Here is a 23,150-nt window from a genome sequence, read left to right as displayed (position 1 = left end):
AGTCCTACAAAATAAAAGGTGTTTGGAGCTTAGGAAATGCCACCATCTACACATGTACAATAATCACAAATTCTCAGTGTTTGCTTATATATAAAAAAAAAAAAAACTTCACCATTTATCCAGATCTTCCTTTTGAAGAACAGTTGTAAGAGTTCCATATTCTGAATGCAAATCACTTTTTAGTTATTCCACTTGGAGTGCACAGCTGCTTTTTAAAGGTCAGGATCCACTTCAATGTGCCTCTACTCTTCAACTTGTGACTTTTCACATATTTGAATGTTTTACCAGCCCTTTTGACCAATAATAAGATCATTTTATTGTCAAAATAAGTAATTTTTAGCAAATGAAAAGCTTTTGCAACAGTACAACATCTCTATATCCAGTGTGAAAGCAACATGGTGGTATAAATATATGCATACAGTGTATTACACAGAATCTATTATTCACATTCCAGTTAACCATGAACAATTAACAGGAGCAGATGACCACTGATTATGGGCACAAAGTATTTTTGTGAGCAAGATGATGAGAAACTTGAGGAAAAATCTGGTTTCTGGAAAGATGACAACCTTGGGATTCCATTTTTGTTTTCAATGAAGTCAATGATTTTTATTTTTAAGGATGCTGTATATAAGAATGCACTTTGTATTAAAACGAAGATCAATACTTTACAGTTTAAGAAACTTTACATATGTACATAAATTACACATCAGGAATGGTTTTAAAGCTCAAAATGAGTGGTGGGAAAAGTCTATTTTCCTTCTATTAGAATCTTGAACTCTTTTACATTGTGATCATTTGCAACAGTAACAGCATGATCCAGGGCTCGGATACTTGCTAGAAGCTTTATGATCTGCTTGATGTGCTCCCTAAAAAAAGAGGCAGAAACAGAACAATAAATGATATGGATTAATTTTCCAGAGAAGACATTATGGAGTCATATATTTCATACTTCTGTTTCAGATTTATTTTATTTGCTTAATGAGGATAATGGCAACAGATTTGTTAAATGCTGGAAAAAGGAGAACAGAAATCAAATTAGAACCTGCTATCCTGAAAACAGGATAATTGGATGTTTTAATTCCAATAAAAATTTTTACCAAGTTACCTTTCACCTGGTGAAGAAAATTCTTTCAAATTTAGAAACACAATACCAAAAGAAGAGAGTTCAAAAACTTAAATGATCTTAAATCCTGAGCTGAAACACAGACTGTACCAACAATGGAAGACTGTTCATTCTTGTGCTGTTGCTGCTCCCACAGCCTGTCAGCTTACCTGGCAGCAGCAGCATGTCTAATGCAAACTTTTAATTAAGCTGATCATTGGATTCAAGTAAAATTGCTGTTGGCTCTCAGGCAACACCAGGTTTATCTAGCTGGTTGTGTAAATAGGCAGAACTTTTGAACTGTATACAAAACAATTTGCCACTATGCAGGAATCAGCAACAGGCTCACAAGGTGAACCAGTCCAAAGATAATAGCTACAAAATCTGGCAGAACCATAGAATGCTTTGGGTTGGAAGGTGCCTTAAAGCTTATCTCAGTCCAACCCCCTGCCATGGACAGGAACAGCTTCCAGCAGACCAGGCTGCCCAGAGCTCCATCCAACCTGGCCTTGAGCATTTCAGGGACAGTAAGCTGCTCTGGGCAACCTGTGCCAGGGCCTCACCACCTTGACAGCCAAGAATCCCTTCCCAATATCTAACAAATATCTCCTCCTTCAGGACTAAAGCCACTCCCCCTTGTCCTGACACTATTTGCTCATATAAAAAGTACTTTCCCCTGCTTTTTATAAACCCCCTTAAGAATCCAGGACACTAAGCAGCAGTGCAAAATATATTAGTGTTTCAGTATTTCCAGCAGTTGCTATTTTCAGACACTTTAAAAATATCCATTTCTAACATATGAATTCAAAGAATTTTCCAGACACACAGCAGGATGGAGAGAGTTACCCATGTTTGCATGCATTGGCAAAATAAGTTACCTTGCATTTCTCTTCTCCACATCAGAGCAACCAATGCTGTTCCTGTAAATTGTATCAGCCAGGTGAACAAGGTATCTACAGAAGTTTTCTAGCTGAGAGATAGTCTTGTCTCCTGTTAAATTAGTGAACCACTGCTTAGGGAAGCAAGCAATTACCTATAAAAAACAGGAAAAGGAAGTTAAACACAACATAACAAAATGTTTAGAAGCTATGTAAACATGACTTGTGAAATCTGCCTAGTAAGACTGCAGGGACAAGGCCCAACTGAGTGAAAAAATGAGAAAACTACAAAAAAACCCACACCAAAATCCAAGCAGTAAAGCACTGAAACCCACAGTATTCCTCATTTATCTGGCATGAGTCAGAGAAGATTTTTTTCTTTAGTCTATATACTTTAAAAAAATATATATATATTTTTCACTGACTATAGCTTTTAAAGTATCAAAGCCAAGATCTCATAGGCAACATCAAGTTTTAACTATATTTTCCTTTCAGCTAAAGTCCATTACTTTAAACATTCCTTGATTTTACTTACACTTTGAGCTTTCTTAATGCTGTCCTCTCCATACTCAGAGTTTTGAAATGCCATAAGAATGTATCTATTTAGCAACCCATCTATGGACAGCTCCTGTAGAGTTTTGTTTGATAAGATTCCATACCACTGGAGAAAGTTTCCCAATAACTGAAAATACAACACAGGGAAAATAACTATTCCAAAATGTACTGAAAACAGAGAGTTAATCAAACATTTTAATGTATTTTAAACGTTTTGCAAACCTATTCAGAATACAGTCTCCCTTGCTGCTGCAATTTAAAGAGGAAATTCCAGAGAAGAGTTCTGTTTGTGTGATCATGGAGGACAGTTGTTCAACCAACATCAGTCTCTACTCTTCTGTCTACCTGGGAGCTAATTTTCTTCAGAGTTTTATTGGAATAAACTATGACAGCCACAGCTTTGAGCTCCCCCATTTCCCAGAAGTAGTGTGTTTTATTCTGACAAGCACAAGGATATGAGTAAGCTAAGTGACCCCATAATATTCAAGTTGAAATGGTGGTGCTTCCACATGACAACCTTTTCAACTACAAAACCAAATAGGCTGGAAAAGACCTCTGAGATCAAGTTCACTTTTAGACCAAACACCACCTTGTCAAACACCATTTGACCAGAATATGGAGTGCCACATCCACCTTCTAAAACACCTCCAAGGATGTGACTCCACCACCTTGCTAGGCAGTCCATTCCCATGGTTAATTATCCTTTCTGTGAATAAATTCTTCCCAATGTCCATGCTGAAGCTCTCCTGGCACAGCTTGAGGACATTTCCTCTCATGCTGGCTGCCTGGGAGCAGAGCCCAACCCCACTTGGCCACACCTGACTGTCAGGCAGTGATAAGGTGTCCCTGTCCTGTCCCTCCCCTTCTCCACAAGCTAAACAGCCCAACTCCCTTAGCTGCTCCTCACAGGACTTCCCCTCTAGACCCTTTCCAGCTCTGTTCCCATCTCTGGATATGCTCCAGCCCCTCAATGTCCTTGCTAAACTGGGGGCCAAGAGCTGGACACAGTATTTGAGGTGTGTCCTCAGCAGTGCCCAGCACAGAGGGACAATCCCTGCCAGGTCCTGCTGGACCATTGCTGGTACAGGCCAGGTGCCACTGGCCCTCCTGCCCACCTGGCTCACCTTCAGCAGCTGACCTGCACCCCCAGGGCCTTTCCTGCCCAGCAGCTTTCCAGCCTGCAGCTCTGGGGCTACTGTGGACAATGTGCAGGGACATTGGCCTTATTGACCCTCATCCCACTGGCCTCATCAATCCAGGTCACTCTGCAGAGCCTTCCTGCCCTCCAGCAGATCAACACTCCTGACCAGCTTGGTGCACTTGATCCCCTCATCCAGACCATCAATAAGGATATAAAATGGGACTGAGCCCTGGGGGACACCACTAGTGACCAGACACACTGTGAAGAGGGCACAGTGCTTATCAGAGACTAAGAATCCAGAGTTTTTGCAGATGAAGTTGAAACAGTTTCCATCTACTATACTTCACAAATTTGGGGAGGATTTTATTACTACACAGTTTTAGACCAAAGATTTACTGGACATATTTACTGACTTACCTTAACAGAAGACCAAAACTGACGTTGGAAAAACAAATATGGACCAGAGTTCTTGTTTTCTAAGATGCTGGAAAGTAAGAAATCCCTTTAATGTGCAACCAAGACCACAGCCCTGTCTTGCATTTGCTAGCTTTTTCCTTCCAACACACAGTTCATTTCCACAAATATTCCCTTCCACCCTTCTTGTCTTTGTTAAATGCTCCCAGAAGGATAACAAAAGATCTCTTTTACTCAGGCACTGAACCACACTGGGAAAAACCCCTCTTAACTATGCAGTGACTTGCTAAGAAAGGTCTAACACCATAGCTGAAAGTAAACTTACTTTTTTGGATACAAGGGCATGAATACATCATCATCTAGTGTTCTCCTCATTCTCAGCAACAACGCCTTTAAAAGCATCTGAAACAGGCAATTTTATTTTAAATGTCCAATGCACTGCTTTTGAGTTAAACACTCAAAAATTGATTTTTAAAGCAATAAAGAACACTTCTGACCATAATAGTAAATATACACAGATATTTGAGCACACAAATAGTCTTAAAGAAGTCTGTAATAATTTACAGAGCTGCAATTAGACACTCAATTACAACCTGAACCCTTAATACTGGTTGCCTTCATAGAAGGCAAGTAAAACAATCCAATTTTCAGGCAATACATTTGAAAAGGCTGCAAAGATCTAAAAGAGAAAAGCCTGAGTATTTGTAGCCAACCCTTACAGCAAAACTGGAGACCAACAAGTCTTAGAACATCTGGTGTATTTTTTATCTCTAGTATCTATTTTGGGGAGGCTCCATTGAGTTTTTTCTTTTAATTTATCAACATACTTTACTCTCCACAATCAGGCTGCACAGCACCAAGTAACTTAAAAATTATTTTTATTCCTGCATTCCCAACATAAGCTATTAAAAATTTATTCAAATTCCTCAAGTTATGCAACATATATAAGAAAAAAATCCAACAACTTACTTGTGTATTTTTGTTTTCTGCATTCACCACTGAGGGATATCCATCTATTAGTTTCTGTACAATTGCTACCATTCTAGATGTCTGTGTGGTAGAAAAGGGATCCCAGATATTTTCAGAAATTACTGTAAGAGATGAAAGGCTCCACTTTACAAATACTCAAATAATGGTACTGAGACATCCATGCAATTATTTACAAAACAGTAAAATCTGAAAGCACAAACAAGCATCAGACTCCACAACCCCTCCCCTCTCATTTTCCAAGCTTATACCTGTTAATTTAGGAAGAACGACTCTCTCTACAATGGTAGGCAATAGTGAAATATCAGCATCATCTTTCACCTGCTCCTGCTCTTCACAGCCATAAAACAACAATGACTCAAACCACAACATTGTTTCAAAGTCTCGACACTTGCCCTAGTACAAAAAGAATTGGTGTTAAGATTCCTCAACAAAGATTTGAAATCAACACAGAAAAAGTATACAAGTAGGATACACTCACAAAAACAGCTTTAAAACATTCTGCCAAAGGAAACAATAAATTCTACCAGCACAGCCACTAGATGTAATGAAAAGAGAAAATGACTGAAGCAAGATTTATTTTTCAGCGGTTTCTGTCCCACAGATTTTAACTTCTACTTACACCTGAGCCAAACCAAAGCCTACAGATGAGGGTACAAATTGGAAATACAGTTGAAAGTAATTTTGCTGCATTATAAAATTATGCCTTCTGGATTTAAAACTCCTCTTTATGAGCACCTTGTAACTCTTCTACCTTAACAAAATGCTTACTAGGCTCAGTAAGAGTAGTGAATACAGTTAGACTTCACAATTCTGTACCATGTCCCCAACTAACATAAGCTTTGTTTTGTTGACCTAAAAACTCAGAGAAATAGCATGGGGGAAGGGAGAATGCACAAAAAATGTTTTAAATTTAATGAGGGCATGCATCTCTCTTAGATTTTTCCTTGCTTGATTAAAGAAGTCAAACATCAAATTAATAAAATTATTTTAATACTCTGAACTTTCTCTGAAGAGGAGTTATGCCTCCCCCTCCTCTACACTTGGAGAAGAGGTGATAGAAAGTATCCTGCAGATATTCTCTTGGTAGTTAAGGAAAAAAAAAAACACTTCTGAAAAAAGAAGGAACATAGAGGGAGTCAAAAGCTATCTGAACTGGGGGCATCTCATGAAAGCATCCATATCCAGGCTGGACAACTAATCTGTGCCAGGGATACTGGGCTGCCACAGTGTCCTGCTTTTCCCATGTTCCCTGCATAACTGGGCAGTGAGTACTATGAGAAGGACTTGGAAATTGCCAGCCAGAATTCTACAGGCTATGGAGGTGTAAGTGAGAGACAGATATATAACCTAAAGACACATGTTGTAATTTCATGTAAGAACAAGCATCTTAGTTCCACTTCTGATAAAACAGCATCATCTAGAGTCATAATTTTCTCTGAGCATTTTAAAGACTAAACATATTTTCATAGAACCATACAATGTTCCCTGGAAAGATCACTTAGTTCCAACCTACTGCCATGGGCATTTGCAGACTCTGGTCTGCACCACTTCCTGAGAAGGAACTGGCAATGTGGCAAATTGAATTGTGGTCTACTGGGAACATAGAAGATCAACTATCCCAGGCACACCCCAGAAAAGCTTTGCCCTAAGACAGGTGCCCACTTGAAACTTCATCCCTAGAACACAACAAAGGTGCAATTTACTTTGCTCTGCTCAAGTGTGAAAGAACCACCAAGTAGCAGCTAACACAGAAGTTGCTTGCAGAGGAGCTTACCTCCAAAGGAGTCCAGGTAAGCAGCTGAAGTCTGATCAAAGGGTTAAACAGCTTTGGTAAACAGAGGCCAATATAAGCATCCTTATAAGAGGCAAAGTACTTGGAGCGCCAAGCTTCAAACTGTGATTTAATGCAATCAATGGAGTAAAAGCTTTCCAAAACATCTTCAAAAACTTTGCTGGATTCCTTCAATATACGATCTAGCATGGGAGAAAAGGAACAAAAGGTTAAGCACCTACTCCTTCTGATGCCTCTTTCAAGACATTCTTTGATGCTGACTGGCATAAGCTAACTCCCATAAACAAAACAAAAAAAACAACAATCAATCATCTTTAGAAGTTCTGTTACTCCTGCCTCACACAGCCAAAGTTATAAAACAGGAGAATGAGTGCTCTTCAATACACTGTTTTATCACAGGTCTTACTTTAAACATTTCACAAAAGGATTTTAAGTTACCAGATGTAATTAGGTGACACTAGGCTGTATTCAGAGTGGATCTAACTTCCAAGCTGCCTTGCTTTGCATGGGAGTTTCAGGCCCCTTTCCAGGCCCCTTCCAACCCAGATTACTCTACATTTTTGATAATCCAAGTGCAAATACAGGAGAGCATGTCAGATAAATCAAAAGAATTGGCAGTTCAGACAGGGTGGCAGACACCATGCCCAGAATACACCTGTTAGCACTGAGCAGTGATTACAATACTCTAGTACCTTCTTTTCTATTTTTTTTTTTAATTTACAGTACCAGTATTCTATGCAGACCTTTTTCTCTATATATTATTTTCCCTTAATCTTTTCTAATTAGTTTAATTTTAATCAGTTGTATTTGCCACAGCCACAGTTGTACATGTTTGGTTACAGTAGTAACCCGTACACAATGAACACAACTAGCACACACAGCAGGCAGAGACAGGGTTGAGGGAACAGGAGATTATGTCACAGAACCACACTTTTCATACTGGGATTAAGATAAAAACACTGCATATGAAGTTAGCAGGTTTCAAAGTGCACTCCTCTCTTCCACTTCTGTTTCTGGACTAACATGAGAGCTACAAACAATAGCAAAAAAGCTTTACACTCTGCCTATTCAGAAACTGAAGAAATTTCTACAAAATACTTCTGCACACATAAACTGCCAAGCTACCAAGCACAATTCAGCCCCATTGAATCTAGATAATTTAATTTAGCAAAGTGAATTATAGCACTTAACAACCCTGAAATGTTTGTTTATCCAAGACCCCTCCCCCTGTACACAGAAAATCAGTGCAACCATAAAATTGCAGTAAGTCAGCCAGCAACTAAAGGTGTGGAAACTGCAGTTCCAAAGGACCTAACACCTAACTGCTTTTCTAATAGGTTTATATTCAGGTCTCCACAACCACCACCTACAGCAATGACTTTGCCATTTATTGCCTTCTCTGTGGGAAATGACCTCTTTATTTTAAACCTATCCTATCACTTAATTTCATGGTCCCTAGCTCTCATACTGTGAAAAGCCAGTATTGTTCTCCTACTTCAAGAGACCAAAACCATTTCATCCCTCCTCAAATGCAGCACAAACAATTCTATGTATGCAATCCTTGCTGCTTTCCTCCTCCTGGCTTCTAACCTGATTCCCTTTTAATCAGAGTAAATGCTAATTGTACCACAAGCTTTTTCTGTAATGTTTGCATTCAACATTGTTTTCTATCATTTGCAAGCTTTGCCAAGCTGCAACAAGGTTCTACAAAACTTCTGTCACTGCATTTCTAGAAGCTTATTCACAACTCCACTAAATACTTGCCATGAACCAAAAAAAGATTTTTAAAGCACAGAGGTTTTCAAAATTTCACAAGTAAGACAAACACGTATTTCAAGAATGATAAACTATTTCACAAATTGGAAGACTTACTGATGGTCTAACAGCTTACTTCTTGCCAGCAAAAGCACGTTTGAATTAAATAAAAAGAACCTCACTAAGGATGGGCAATTCTGTTGTGCAAGACAGAACGGAACTGGTGACAGAGACTATTTTGGCCACACTGATGATCCAGGAATCAAAAGTTCCTAAACTCCTTCCAAAATATGGTGAAATATATAAATAGGGCTGCATTTTGATAGATGTTTTCCTGTCAAATATTTGGTATTTCGTTATATAAGAGAATTGGGATTGTTCAGCCTGGAGAAGAGGCTTCAGGGTAACTTAACTGCAGCCTCAGAACACCCAAAAGGAATCTGCAGGATGGAGAATGACTATTTACAAGGGCTTGGAGTGACAGCAGAAGCGGGAATGGCTTCCCACTGACAGAGGGCAGGGTTAGGTGAGATACTGGGAAGAAATTCTTCCCTGTGAGGGTGGTGAGGCCCTGACACAGGGTGCCCAGAGGAGCTGTGACTGCCCCATGCCTGGAAGTGTTCAAGGCCGGGCTGGATGGGGCTTAGAGCAACCTGGTCTAGTGGAAGGTGCTCGTGTCCATAGCAGGGGAGTGGAATTGTGTGGGCTTTAAGGTCCCTCCCATCCCAGACCATGCTGTGATTCTGTGATAAGGCTTGGGTAGCTCTTCTAACCTCGCTCCAAGTTGAAGTTTGTGATATCTGTAGAAGTTTCCTCGTCATCGCTGGACAGGCCTTCAAGGTGATCTGCCATCTTCCCAGTTTGCTCTCTGGCTTGTCTACGGCGAGCTCTGCAAAGGAGCAGCAGAATAAACCAGCTATCACCTGTATCAACCAGCTAGAGTAAAGCAGGAGAAACCAGCTCTTTCCCTCACCTATACTTTTACTATACACTATGCCACCACCTCAAGCATTCCACCATGTTGCTGCCTCAAACAATGAAAAGGAAAAAAAACCAGCAGAGACCATGCACTATGCTTTTAGTGATTTTAAATCAGTATCATGGAATGTTTTGTACACTTGCATGATAAGCTGGGATATGTAAGAATATCCCTGCCCAGCATGCCAGCTGAAGTGTTTTCTTCCCTTTGCAGGGAAGAGGCAAACATTGCCACTCATGTTAATATGTCACACAGGACAGCTGTATCTTGCAAGCAAAGACTCCTAAAGGAGAAATGAAATCCCATTCTCTACCTTCTAGCCTCTCTTTCTGCAGTTCGACGCTTGACTTGTTCTTGATAGATCACTCTGTCTCGCCCAAAAGAATCAAGATTTGGTGCCATCAGTGCTTTATCTGTAAAATTACATCGATGAAAATTAAAATGCTTATTTATGATTCCATAAATGTGCTGTAGGCAGTTTCAAAAGAGCCTTTTACCCACTTTAAAACTAAGTGTAATTTGAAATAGAAAGTTGAAGTATTAAAAAAAAGAAAAAAAAACAAACCCACAATGCCCCCCAGAAGCCTGAATTCACAAAGTGTAGAGGTTAAAACAGAAAGCAGGGGAGTTTGGAAACATTTCCACTTAAATGTCAAATAGTTTTCACTGTACTTCACTCTACTTCACTCTTATCCCTCTCACAACAGTGTAGCCAAACTACATAAAAGTCAGTTTTAATAGAAATAGCTTAAATGAAATTTCCAAGAAAAAAAGTGTTCCTTACATAAACACAATCACCACATAATTTTTGAGAACTAGCAAAAAAAAAAAAAAAAAAAAAAAAAAAAAAACAGACAAAAGTGACTGGGGCAAGAGTTCTAGTCACGGTGCTTCTAAGTCTTCTAAGTTCAAATGCTTTAGATTGCCTGAAGTTTAAAACACATCAAAATCTACAGAAAGATAAACCACCTTCCCTTCTCTTTTCAAACTCTACTTATCTGTGCTCCTGGCTATAGAAAATAACACAACAGCAGATAGCAGGCAGGAGTGTTTCCAGTTCCTTCTTTCCAGGTAAATTTTAAACAGCAGACTGAATGCTAAGCACTGCTCAAATCCACCCATTAAAGCATAAATATTAACATTTAAGCAACGATTTATCCAAACTTCAGGAATAAATTTACATGTTCTGACCTATTTACAAATTCATAATTTAAAGTATTAATGCCAGTCTATGTCAGTATTCCAGTGCAATACCTGAACTAAGAGCCTTCTCTAAACTTTCAGATACTAAGTATGATCTCTTTGTAAAACCCAACCTCAGCAATGAGAACTATTCCCATCCTATCAATAAATTTCAGTATAAAAAAATCCATTCTAAGCTTCTTTTAGGAAATAGGTTTCTAGTTCTCACAACTGCATTTTCATGCTGAAACTGCAAGGCCATGTGATGCCTGGAACTCCAAGTAACAGTCCTAAGAAGAATATGTATGCTAACCAGTCTATAAAGGAATGACCAACTCTGACACCCTAGCACTTCATCATCTTCAGTGATGGTATCACCCTAGCTTAATGGTATTAACAAGACTTCATCTCTGACAACTGTGGCAGAACAGTGAAATGGCATTGATTATAGAATTTTACATCAGCAACATGACAGAAAGCCATTTTTAAAAATGGGAAGCTCTCTGAAGCATGAAGAGGACTCCAATTAATAGGATATTTCATCCATTGATTTCATATGCTGAATAAAACCTCCTCCAAGAAACATGTACTTCCATCCAAGTTAACATTTATGCTTTTGTAGAGTTCTACATACTGAAGAGTAATAACCACAAGAAACCTCCTCAGTGAGAATCCCCCATCCACAAATTGACAGTTAAGTAGGAATTTTAACTGGCTATTCTTAGGCCGTATTTCATACAGGGCCACTGTATTAGTCTGATTAGTCTAACTGAATTTATCATTAAAGGGTCTGAAATCAAATACTTATACTGGCTACAAAACAGAACATTAGACAAAAGTCTAGCCCAGTGCTTTGTGGCTTTATACAGTTAACTGTACATGTTAAATTATGTTTATTGATTCAGGAAGGTTAAAATAAATTTTTTAAAAGTCCTGATATAAGAAGAAGATGGGGAGTCACATACTACCACTACTCCCACAGTCATCATGCATACATTTTTAGTGCTAGGAAGGAGAAAATATAGTTAAGATAAACAGAAAGGAGAGATGAAGTCAGAGTTACAGTGGTTTTGAGTTTAAAACAAAACAGATTAGAGAACTTTCATCTAAACTTGCTTCTACTCATCTCAAGAGTAAGAATAAACTTTAATAAGACAGTCATACATTAAACATTTACATTTCAATTAAGTTATACTAAGTAAACAAGGTTGTTTAATGAATAATAAAAACCTTCAAGATGGACTGACTTGAATGGCTTGAAAACTCCGAAGATTCATCTTTAATATCATCTTGTCGTCTTTGGACAAGGCGGGAAGCTCGCTGTTTGTACAGCTGGTGCATTGCAGATTCAAGCTCGTTAATCAGAGGCACCTGTAAAAATACAACACACCACGTAATACCCAGATCCTGAGCTGCTCAGCTTCTGGGGTCCCAGTCTATTCCGGAGCAGAACGCTGCCACTGTGCTCCCAGCAGCACCGAGTCCTGCCTTCTACTCGTATGTATCATTTGCACTCGTATGTATCAAGGGGTGGAAAATGCATTTTAAGCAGAACAAGAGCATTCTGAAAGCAACTTCCATGGCCTAAATGAGTCTACACAACCAGACAGCCTATTTAGAGCGGGAAATATCCTTTTCAGTACTCTTGCCTTCCCTACCAAGTGTGTTATGTGCTGTATAAAGGTCTGCAATTCTCAGACATCAATTGTTTCCTCTCTATCATTAAACAAGAATGTAGAAGTATTCTATACTTCAGTGAGAAAATAACCTGACTGAACACAGTGAAAAAAACACCCATCAATATAAACTGAAGCCAGCAGCTATTGTTTTGCTCTAACTCTTAATAGCATATGCTGAGATATTGTTACTGAAATGAAATCAAACCCTGCACAAGAGTGTTATGCCAACAAGTAATTCAAATCAGTCAAATACTCCTTTAGCTTATCACTAAAATTAAAACAGTACAATTTGTGCAAGTTATGCATTAAGTATAACCTTGAATTAATCAGGTAGGTCAGGTCAGACCTGTCTTTTTTTTTTTTTTTTCTTTCTTTAATGAACTATTTTAGTAGCATCTCTAACAAAAATAGATGATATCATGACAGCCGAGAATTTCCTGACATTAAATAGCAGGTTCACTGACCTTTTTTTTTTTTTTTTTTTTTATTTTCACTTCCTGGGACAAGTTAAAATTAGATCATTATAAATATTCAAATGCAAACCAGAAGTTTTCACAATCTCTTAATTTGGAAAGGCAAGTCCTTTTGGTATAAACACTTAAGCCATGTCCTCCTTACCTCTGAGATGTATGCTTACTCCAGTCTTCCAGCCTTTTATATTTCATTGCTGCCTACCATCCAGCATTATGTTTTATTCCAAACAAAAGATAAAATCAGAAATTGTTTCCTGCTATGTTTTAGAATGTGACTCAGCAGCTATTAAAGAACCTCCTTCAGTAAAATGTAAAATTCTGAGTTTATAGCTACAGGGCCATTTCAGCTCGCTGAGACTGAGACACACATCAGAGAAGAAAAAGGTTTTAGCTTTTTGGGAAAAACCAGGCTCCAGGGATTAAAATAAAAGCAGCTCTGCACCAACTCAAAATATACACACACCTTTCTTTTGGAGAAAAGAGTAGAGAGAAAGACAAGGAGGGAACAAACTTCCAAGTGTTGGAAGTTTATACTCTGAATTTAAGACAGTTCTGAAAATAGAAATAATAGTTTAAAAACACTAGCTTTACTGCAGTTTACCACGGAAAACACAGCTTCTTCTCTTGCACATGTTGAGGAAATACTAACAATGAAAAGTTAAATGAAAATTTTTCAAAGCATCCTTAGTGGTTCCTTCTGTAATTTTCTCAGGATTAAAGAAGAAATTTAGTAATGTATTCAGATATATGAATCCACTCAACATGTTTCCCACTCAGGAATCAAGAAGCTTAGAAGCTCTTATTCTTCTCTAATCAATACTGTGGTTAATGAATGGCTGACAATTTCACTGACTACTATGAAGTTACAGCCCTCATGCCCTGTTTTGTTTAGTCAGTACCTTAAATTCAGTGTTTTAGTTCACTTTCCCTGTAAACAGTGGAAGAGGAAAAGCAGAAAGGTCTCTAAACATTTAGATCACAAGGATGATTCTGACACACAGAGAGTGTTTTGGTAATTCACTTTTGCAGGTAAAGTAACAGTTCATCTAATTGTGCTGTCAAAGGTATGCCCAGAACAATGCAATCCTTCTGTATCCCCTGTACATTCCTACATTCAAAATGTAAAAATGCCACTGTAACTCGCCAGCCTTCTCAGAAAGCACAACTTTGACAGTAATTACTTCTGAAGGAAGTCATGCAACCATCTTCCACTCTACTGGTTTTCTTATTTATGGGGGAAGAAAGGTATTACACAGGATTTGACCTTTCTAGTTCTTGTTTCTAGAATGTGTGTAATAGCTGTCTTGTTATACTCTCTGCTGAGTCTTAAGAATGGGCAAAGTGATCCTAACATTCAGAATCTCTTCAAAATATCGTATTTAAAGATATGTTTTCATATATGTATGTATATATATATATATATATGTATATACACCATGGCACCATTATTACACACACATATATATACATATCCTCATGCATATTATAACAGCTATATATAATAACAACACTTTAAATAGAAGCAGTCAGGGACACAGGTTCTTTAAAAAAGCTGAAGTTAATGTATCTCTACACTCAAAAGGTTAGAAGAATTTATCATCCTACTGCATTTCCTTTAAATAAAAATGGATACTGATTTTATTACTGGGCTTTGCCCCCTCCCAACACCTCCTTTTCAGAAAACTTCTCAGTGTCCAGTGGGCTACTGGTTCTGAATTTGCCAGTAATCTTGTCATACTGAAAGCACTGAATTCCAAAGCACATTACCTGGCCAAAAAATATCAAAATAAATTAAATGCTCCTGTTGGACTGACCACATCAAATGCTGCTTTTGCAACTCACTTTACATACAAGTACAGCAGCAGCCTCCACCTAAAACCAGCAAAACTCTATGAATGCCCCTAAGAAGCCTGAGATGATAAAAGTCATATTTTAAAAACATTTGAACAAGACAGCTTATGCAATCAAGGAGAACCTCCAGACATGGTTTACAGCTATCACAAAAGTAATTTAACAAAAGGTCTTTAGAAAGCAAATACTGAATAGAGACACAGATACTTAACCTGACTTCTGAAATACAAATTTATCTCAGAGTAATAATGTAAAAATTTATCTTTAGTAGGAATTCAGCCATCTGGGTGACCAGCACTTCCAACACTGCTTAGGAAAGTACCTTTATTAATCTTCAACAGCTAATGCTAATACAGACTCAGGAATAGGGCTTCTTAAGTAAACAATCAACTGCAACTAATTAGTTACACTAATCAATCAGCTGGGTGAATTAACTGTCCCACATTTCCTGGGTTTGTTCATGACACAGTTACTTTTCACTTTTACAGGACAAAGACTGGACTCTCCCAAGTCCACTAACAGTGGACAATTCTTGCCTAACCCATCAGCACCCAAAATGCTTTTCCATTCCTCTCCCACACCTGACAGGCTAGGTGAATAGTAGCTTAAAACTATTCAATTATGCTGACAAGATATTAAGAAATTAATATACTACTACTATATTCAAGTCAGAAGAGAATGAAGAAATAGCCAATATACTGCTAACTGAATGTGTACCTAATATGTATATATAAAGTATTTTTTCAGGAGTTATATTTACAACAAAGTAAGTAATCAAAGCACAGTGCATAACATAAGAAAATAGAGTAGGTTCTTGACTTAGAGATGCATAGAAGTATCACACTACATTAAAGAAATGTATTTTTAAGTGTGGGTATCTTTGAACAGCTATGCTAGCTTTAAAACTTCTCCAGACTCCAGAGCAATACCAAGAAACATCTGGCAGGAGGAAGTTTATAGCACAGAAAATACAAGTCTCTGCTATTGTGTACACCAAGCACTCCAGAAAGTAGCAAAGCCATAATTCAGCCCTTATTTTTGCTAACCTGATAATCCACTCAAGTAAAAACGAGTATCTGAGTAAAGATGAAGCGCAAGAATATCTACAAAATCCTGAAGACATAAAATCTGAAAGTTTTTAGGCAATCTAAAGTCAGTGAGCTAGGTGGAAAAATTTCTAATAATCAGCTTAACATGATAAAACATTCTTTTCAACCCTGAAATAACCAAACCTTTTGAAGAATATGCTCTCAAAGGACATTTTTCGAAAAAGGGAGTTGTGGTGTTTGGCATGTAATACGAGACCTTTTTTTTTTTTTTTTTTTTTTTTTTTTTTGTAAAGAGATTAATGTTTTTGCATCCTTACCTTTTCACTGAAACACTCAAGCAAGTCTTGGACATACCCTCGCATTTCTTGCAAAAACTTATACCGTTCACCAATACCCCCAGAAGACCCTTCTAATCTTTCAATTGCCTTGGTAGAGTCCTCTTGGCTTTGCTGATGTTTCTCATATTGCTGCCGATTAGCTTTGTGCATTTCTTTCATAGAGTCCAACCTGAAGGGCAATGGATAAATAGTAAATTTACATCCAAAAGTCTGTCTATTTCAGACCATTGAGACATCAAACAGACAGTACAGTGCAAGTACTGAGCCTATATACTGGAAATTTTGCAAAGACATTCTCGACCTTTGATTTGCCACCTTTTCCCCTCTCTTCATGAACTGCAAGGCCAATGACTGCAACTCATTTGCTGGACTATGTTGTAGTGCATTGTATTTGCCATTCCTACAAACTTTCACAGGAGCTGATAGCACACAGCACAGTGCAAGGCTGTCCCTAATGAAAAGCTGGCTGGACAGACTGGGGGTTGATGGGAACTACAGCTTACACAAAGCAGTCTTTTTCCTCGACTAACTTGATTCACTGTCAAAGGCTGCAACACTACAAAAAGGGGCATACCAACCAATTCTGAAGACATGTAAGTGCAAGCTGTTCATTACACATGATTTCTCATTGCAATTGTGTTGTTCATTCCATACCTTTTGCATACCTGACAAGCAGATTACAGTGTTTAAGCCAAAAAATCCCTGTATACACTAAAAACTAAATTCTTTATCTATTGAAGGGGAAATCTCTGATTCAGTTTAAAGGAATGCAGCTTGATAAGCTAAACACCTCACTGGCCTTTCATTTCTTCACTCTAAGACTGTGCAGTGTCCAGAAGATGCAACTCAGACCTCTCTTCAACAAGATCAGTGGCCTCATATTTAAAGCTTCACTTCCAGAGAAGCAATCCAAGGAGATTTTCGAAAAAAGTGTCAATGTCATCTTCACTTTGAGCTTTTTTGTTTGCTTTTTTTTTTTTAATGGATGTGCCAGTCAGTACTTTTCCAGCGATGAAACTCTGTGTTTGCTCACCGAGACTAAAAGACACCTGAGGAACAGAAACCTAGGGGACAGGTCTTTAAGTCTAAAAAGATGGTCTGTCCTACCTGTCTTTAAGCTGTTTCTTTACCAAATCAATAGTAACAGGAGTCATCTCATTACTGGGAGTTTTGAAAGGAACTGTATTATCTGCTTTTTGAGACTTGGTATCCGATGATCCATACGCAGCATAGGTGTATGGAATGCCATATGATGAACCATAAGACAGTGTCTGGTAAGTGTTCTGGTAGTACACATTATTCACTTCTGCAGGCTGACTTGGTTGAACCTAGTGGCAGAGGAAATACAATTGTACTATATTAGGCCTTAAAGAAAGAGGAAACTTACTTTTTTACACATCTCAAAGCAAAGTGAAAAATGTAAGCAGATATGATTACAAAATGTAATTATCAAGGGGATTTAGCATCCAATATCTAAGGCAGAAGAAACAAATGCCCTCAAGAAGGTAAATGGACAAATTCTTAGCATCATTACTATCCTAAATACTTACACTATTTCTCCTTAAAGAGCATCAGAACTTAAAGACTTAATTTCTCAAATGAAACAGCCTTCTGTTAACTATTCAAGTTTGTAAAGGATTTAGCCAATACTTGCAGAAACAAATCAGAGTGCACAAGTATATACATGCCTGGGGTATGTTGATTCCTTTTCGTATCTGCTCTTGCTCCCATCTACTGAGTTCTTCATCTTGCTCCCCTGCCACTAGTGCTTCATCATCGCTTCCCTCAATACCTTCATACAAGAAAAAGAAGATAATGCATTCATAATCACAAGGGCCACAAATTCAAAAGCCTGAAACCATGCCTCAGTGAGAACATCTCAGTGCATCTTCCTTTCCTCTTCATGAGGAATTAAGGACACTGGCCTGTGAATTATCAGCACAGGGTTTCTGCTTGAAAAACACAATGGTAAAAATTGTAATTCACTGCTGGTAAAACCCTCTACTGTCTAACTCCTTTTCCAAAAGGTTATTTTACCTGCTTGCTAGCAAGAAGAATTCTATATCAAATGTTTTTCTTTTCACAACTATATGCTTCCTAAAAACAGAGTACAAGAAAAACAAGAATTGATCCTTAGTGTAAGTTTCTATCACAGTGTGCACAGGAACATAGTTTTATGCTCAAAATTTTACAAGCATATTCCATTATGTAGTACTTTTCCTCAGAAATGTTATGTAATTCCAGATTGTGTGAAAAACAATTGTTTAAAAATGCTGAATGGGAGCACTGGCAGTGAAAACAGTGTGAACATTCATCAGCTGACCTTCCAAAAAAGGGTTTACCTATTTCCTCAGCAATCTTTTGCCTTTGGGATTTTTCCTTCACTGTAAAAACTATCCTCCTCTTCTCGTCATCATCTTCATCATCACTGGCATCATTTTCATCTTCTCGAACAAGGCGGCTTTTACCTGGTTCACTGTCAACGGGGGTAAAGTCTCCAAGTTCACGAGCCATTTGACGCTTTTTCCTAGCGGCATGAATAAAAGCAGCATCTGGAATTTCTCCTAGAGACAGATGTGAGCACTGTTAAACAATCACTGCAACAAAACAGGTGCTACAATTTCTTATTGCTCAGCTCTGCCACTGTACTAAATCATCTGTGCACAGAGGAAAAAAAATAACAAAACAAAACATGGGAGGAAACAAATCCATACTCACAAAAAAACATTTGTAAGCAACTTAGATACTAAACATGTCAACTTTCTGACTAGAAAACCTCCAAGTAGGGATTGTCACAGAAAGTCTGGCTCTGCTTCCAGCAGCTCGTGTCATAAGAGCAGAAGCCTGATACTTCTGTGGGAAATATTCCTAAAGAAGAGGATGCCCTTTATTGGAGCTGACTATTGCAAAGGGAGGAAGAAAATTAGGTGAATGACTATGTCATTTCCTACCCCAATAATGCTCTCAGCTCTTCTTATTTTGGGGGAATAAAAAGCATCAACTGTTTCAACAGACAACCATCAATCAGAGATTAAGAGGACATCAAACCAGACACAGTTAATATACAGAAGACTGCACAAAGGGAAACATGAAAAGCCTCAGACCTAACTGAAAACTCCAAAATCTACAGTGCAAAACTTATGTAAGCAAAACTTATGTAAGTCATAGAAATCAATGTGTGCACCCAGGACACATGGTATTTGGGGAACAGACTTAATTAGCAAACTAGCTTCAAAAAAAAATTTCTCAGAGGGATTTCTTTGGCTTCAGGGCCTGACTAGAACCTCAGTATACAAAATAGGATAGGAAAATATTTCTGACACCTTGCAGACCCATAACTGAAACATGTGAATTAAACAAGAGATTTTAACTGAAAGCAGTTAAATCTCATGTGAAGTCACCTATTCCAAACCTAGATTTTTTTTTCAGTTTGTCATCTACTTGAGGGACAAATTCCTGCATCCTACATCAGGATGAAGCAGTCTATAACAAAACATTTTCTCTCATAAAGCTTGTAAAACTGAACACCTTCAGAAAATACCAGTTTTTTGAATTCTCAGATGCTAAGTTGTTGGAAACTATTTCCTAATCTCTCACAAACATTAGTCTGCTATAAACATTGGCTAAATCACTTGGCAACTTATCAGACATATTACAAAGACCAACCTGGGCGGAGAACATTCAGTGATGATAGAGCACTTGAAAAAGCACCACCAGCTTTTGGTTTTTCTTCTTCCTTCTCACTTTCAACTTCCATTTCTTCTTCACCATGCTCACTGTTTGCAGTCCCATCTTCTTGGCCTATATCTTTATTCTGTCCTGTCTTTTCTAGTGGTGCTTCAACTGATAAGACAGCAAAGTCCATGTTTTACTCCTTTTATAAAGATCACCCAGAAGTATTTTTTTTTAAATAAATATAACAATCAAAAGTGAAAATCAAATAAAAATACTGAAAAATAATTTTACTGTTTGAGATCAAGGAAAATATATTTTCTTAACTGTGATTAAATCACAGACATCCTCTCAAAATAGAATGTGACAAGGCAGGCCCCACTAACCACCAAACATTCTCCATACTGTCAAGTGTTAAGAAAGTGGGGGAACTCAACCTTGTGCAACCTTGTCCAAGTCTCTTACATATGCAATGAGAAAGCACTGGCTATGTTACACCAAATCTTTCTACAAGATCCAACTGATTTCAAAAGAACCTTTCATTTTCTTCTTGGGCTACACTCTAAGTGGGTAACATACAGAACAGGCAGCAAGTACAGATAATATGTAAAAAAATTCAAGTCAAACCCAGCTACTCAATTTGCACATATCTGAGGTTTCACTCTCAAGCACTTGTTTAGAGAATCCAAGCTACTCTCTCAGTAGCAGCCTTGAAGTCTTTGAACTATAACCACATGAATTAGGGAGAGCAAAACAAACAGAAATTAAATAAATATGGTCCATATAGCCATGTGCAAAACGCAATGTTTTAAGGACCTTTGTGACAGAAGCAAGAATCCAGGTTTCCACAGATGACCTGAACATGAGCCACAGAAGTGGCAACTGATGTTTTTGCTCATGCCTCACACCACTGCATAGCCAATTTAAAGATTTTAATAACAAAGAATCTGTGGGTTTTCTAAATGCAGGAAAAACTTATAAAAACAATTTAATTAAATTTTAAAAGGGTATTTCCTGCATGGGACCATGTTCTTTTCTAGATCATTACAATCTTTAGATCATAAGCCTCCCAGCTCATGCTCATAACATTACATAATCTATGTAAAAACTTAAATGGAAAAGGTTTCCCACTACATTTTACCAATGAGCTTCCCAAAAACCAACAGTACAATGAAACTGAAGTTCTAGGCTCTACTTTAAGCTCTCAAGGACTGTACTCTGTTAACACATACTTTTGTTCCAACACTTTCAGTCTATCACCTTAATCAAGTCTACTCGAAGGTCTAAGTCCTGAAACAGGCTGCTTTTGAACAATTAACTTAATAACAAAGACCACCACTCTGTTCAGCCCAACAATCCTCCTTTTCAAAGAAAATGCATTACAAGGACACTTCATATCAGACAAGCACCAGGTACATTTTCAAACTAATGTAATTCCTTCCTAATTCAAAAAGCAATTGCTCTGTCAGAAACACAGCTGCAATTCAGAATACTGATGTCTACTGACAACCATCTAACAGAGCTGATAAGTTCCATCCTTTTATGCTAATTTCTACATGACAATCAAAGAACTCTCTACCAACTGCAGAACAGCATTCCTAAGGCCCAAGTATCACATTTCACCTACAATAAATGTGAAAACATCAAACAATTCATCTTGAAACAAGAAATTAAATTATAGTACTTCATACTTTCCATTACAAAAGTTACTATTAGTTTTGCAGTTACCATCTGTTGGAGAATTGACTTCTGTTCTAACTTTTGATTTTTCAAGATCTTCTTTGTATTCTTTCTTCAACTGTTTTACAATCTTTTTGCTGTAACTTGATTTCTTCACTTTGAAAACTTCTTCCGTTTCTTTAAAAGAGAAATCGGATAACATTACATTCGATCTGTCAAGCATACTTATTTATTAAACCCCTTAATTTTGCACCTGGATCTTCACAATGCCATTAACAAGCACTGTAGGGCACTCTCAGAGTCTGTACTGAAAGTCTAATTCTAAATTTTCAGTACTTCCATCAAAATTTCAAGCCAGGAAACCAAGAAACCAAGTTTCAGTGACTTCAAGAGAATTCCTTCCAAGACGACTCAAAACTATACGAAGTGGGAAGCTATGGGCAGCACCTACTCCCGCACAAACCTGCGGTGAGCGCAGCACAGGTGACGCCCCAGGCCACAGCAGCAGAGGCGGTTCCAGCACAGCTGCACCACATGGAAGCCGCTCGCAGCGCGGCGGCCCCGCGGGAGCCAGGTCAGCTCGGGCCCGACGCTGCTCCCTCCCTGCCCGGGCATCCCTGGGCGCCCGGACCGTGCCCTCAGGGCTCGCCCCCTCTTAGGTGATGCCACATCACCTCACGCCACACGGGGGACCGCATTAAAAAATAAATACGGGTCCCGGCTCTTCAAGAGGAGAGGCCCATTGCAGGCTGAGCAGCTCCCGGTCCCTTCCACTCCCGCAAGACGCAACCACCGCCTCACCCTCCTCCTCGTCCTGGAAGCTGAGCAGGCTGGCCCTCGGCACCTCTTTGTTCTCCCGCGAGCGCTTCTTCTCCTTGGGGCGCCCGGCGGCCGGCAGCCCGTTGCCCTGCTGGGGCTGCGGCGGCGGCGGCGGGGGGCGCAGGGCAGCGGGCGCCGCCAGAGCCCCCAGGCCTGCTCGGTCGCCTCCCATCAAGCCCAGCCCCAAGCCGAGGGCCGCGCCGTAGCTGGCGGCGCAGGCGAAGGCCGCGGGGCTGCCGGGCAGGGCGAGGGGCACGCAGCCGGCGGGCAGCGGCAGGAGCCCGGCGCCCGACGCCAGCGGCATGGAGGCCTCGCTGGGCCCTTCCCCCGCCGTGCCGACCGCCGGCGCCGGCTCCTGAGGCGGCTCCTCGTCGCGCTCCTCATCCTCCTCCTCCGAGTCGTTCCGCTTGCGCACATTCACCCTCCGCGCCTTGCGGAACATCCCGCCGGGCACCGACCGGCCGCGCCGCCAGACCCCGGTGCCGCCCGCTCCGGCCGCCCCGCGCCGCGGCCCAGGCCCGGCCCCGCGAGCATGGCACCGCCGCCCGCAGCGCCCCCTGCCGCCGGCCCGGCCAGCGGCGGGCGGAGCGCGCGGCACCGCGCCTGCGCGGCGGGCAGCGCGCCGAGCGGCGGCTCGAGCCGCCCGCCCCGCCCCCGCTGTCCCCTCACGGCCGCCGCCATCTTGTGTCGGCAAAGGAGAGCGAACGGAAAAGGGGGGGAGGAAGGGGTGGGGCGGGTGATGTAAGTGTAAAACGAGTTATAGTAAAGAAAAGATTCATCATGTTTGAGTTTGTTTTA

At 39.6% G+C, this 23,150-nt stretch overlaps 1 protein-coding gene across 2 annotated transcripts; it reads right to left on the bottom strand.

The window, feature by feature from the left end:
• Positions 1–581: 581 nt before the first annotated feature.
• Positions 582–22,921, bottom strand: PAXBP1 (PAX3 and PAX7 binding protein 1). Of its 2 annotated transcripts, none has more exons than XM_079320384.1 (18): positions 22,335–22,921; positions 21,582–21,710; positions 19,848–20,024; positions 18,524–18,745; positions 17,870–17,973; positions 17,289–17,509; positions 16,161–16,350; positions 12,039–12,162; positions 9,923–10,022; positions 9,404–9,519; positions 6,858–7,057; positions 5,332–5,476; positions 5,063–5,184; positions 4,419–4,495; positions 4,097–4,163; positions 2,519–2,665; positions 1,984–2,138; positions 582–869 (listed from the first exon to the last, which is right to left on the bottom strand). In XM_079320384.1, exons 1-18 carry the CDS (start codon positions 22,792–22,794, stop codon positions 752–754), a joined length of 2,874 nt encoding a protein of 957 aa, XP_079176510.1. In that variant the 5' UTR covers positions 22,795–22,921; the 3' UTR covers positions 582–751. The 2 variants fall into 2 exon arrangements, with proteins under 2 accessions (XP_079176510.1, XP_079176511.1); XM_079320385.1 differs by having other exon boundaries at positions 18,650–18,745.
• Between the last annotated feature and the right edge of the window lie 229 nt (positions 22,922–23,150).

This window comes from Erithacus rubecula (assembly GCF_903797595.1).
Source record: "Erithacus rubecula genome assembly, chromosome: 1".
Lineage (NCBI taxonomy): Eukaryota > Metazoa > Chordata > Aves > Passeriformes > Muscicapidae > Erithacus > Erithacus rubecula.
This window is presented reverse-complemented; position numbering and strand designations above follow the sequence as displayed.

Coding starts and splice junctions, on each gene's coding strand:
- PAXBP1 (XM_079320384.1), bottom strand. CDS start 22,794: ATGTTCCGCAAGGCGCGGAGGGTGAATGTGCGCAAGCGGAACGACTCG. Junction 16,351..17,288: donor AAGAAACAGCTTAAAGACAG/GTAGGACAGACC, acceptor ATTGCCCTTCAG/GTTGGACTCTATGAAAGAAA. Junction 870..1,983: donor GTGGAGAAGAGAAATGCAAG/GTAACTTATTTT, acceptor CTCTTTTTTTAG/GGAGCACATCAAGCAGATCA.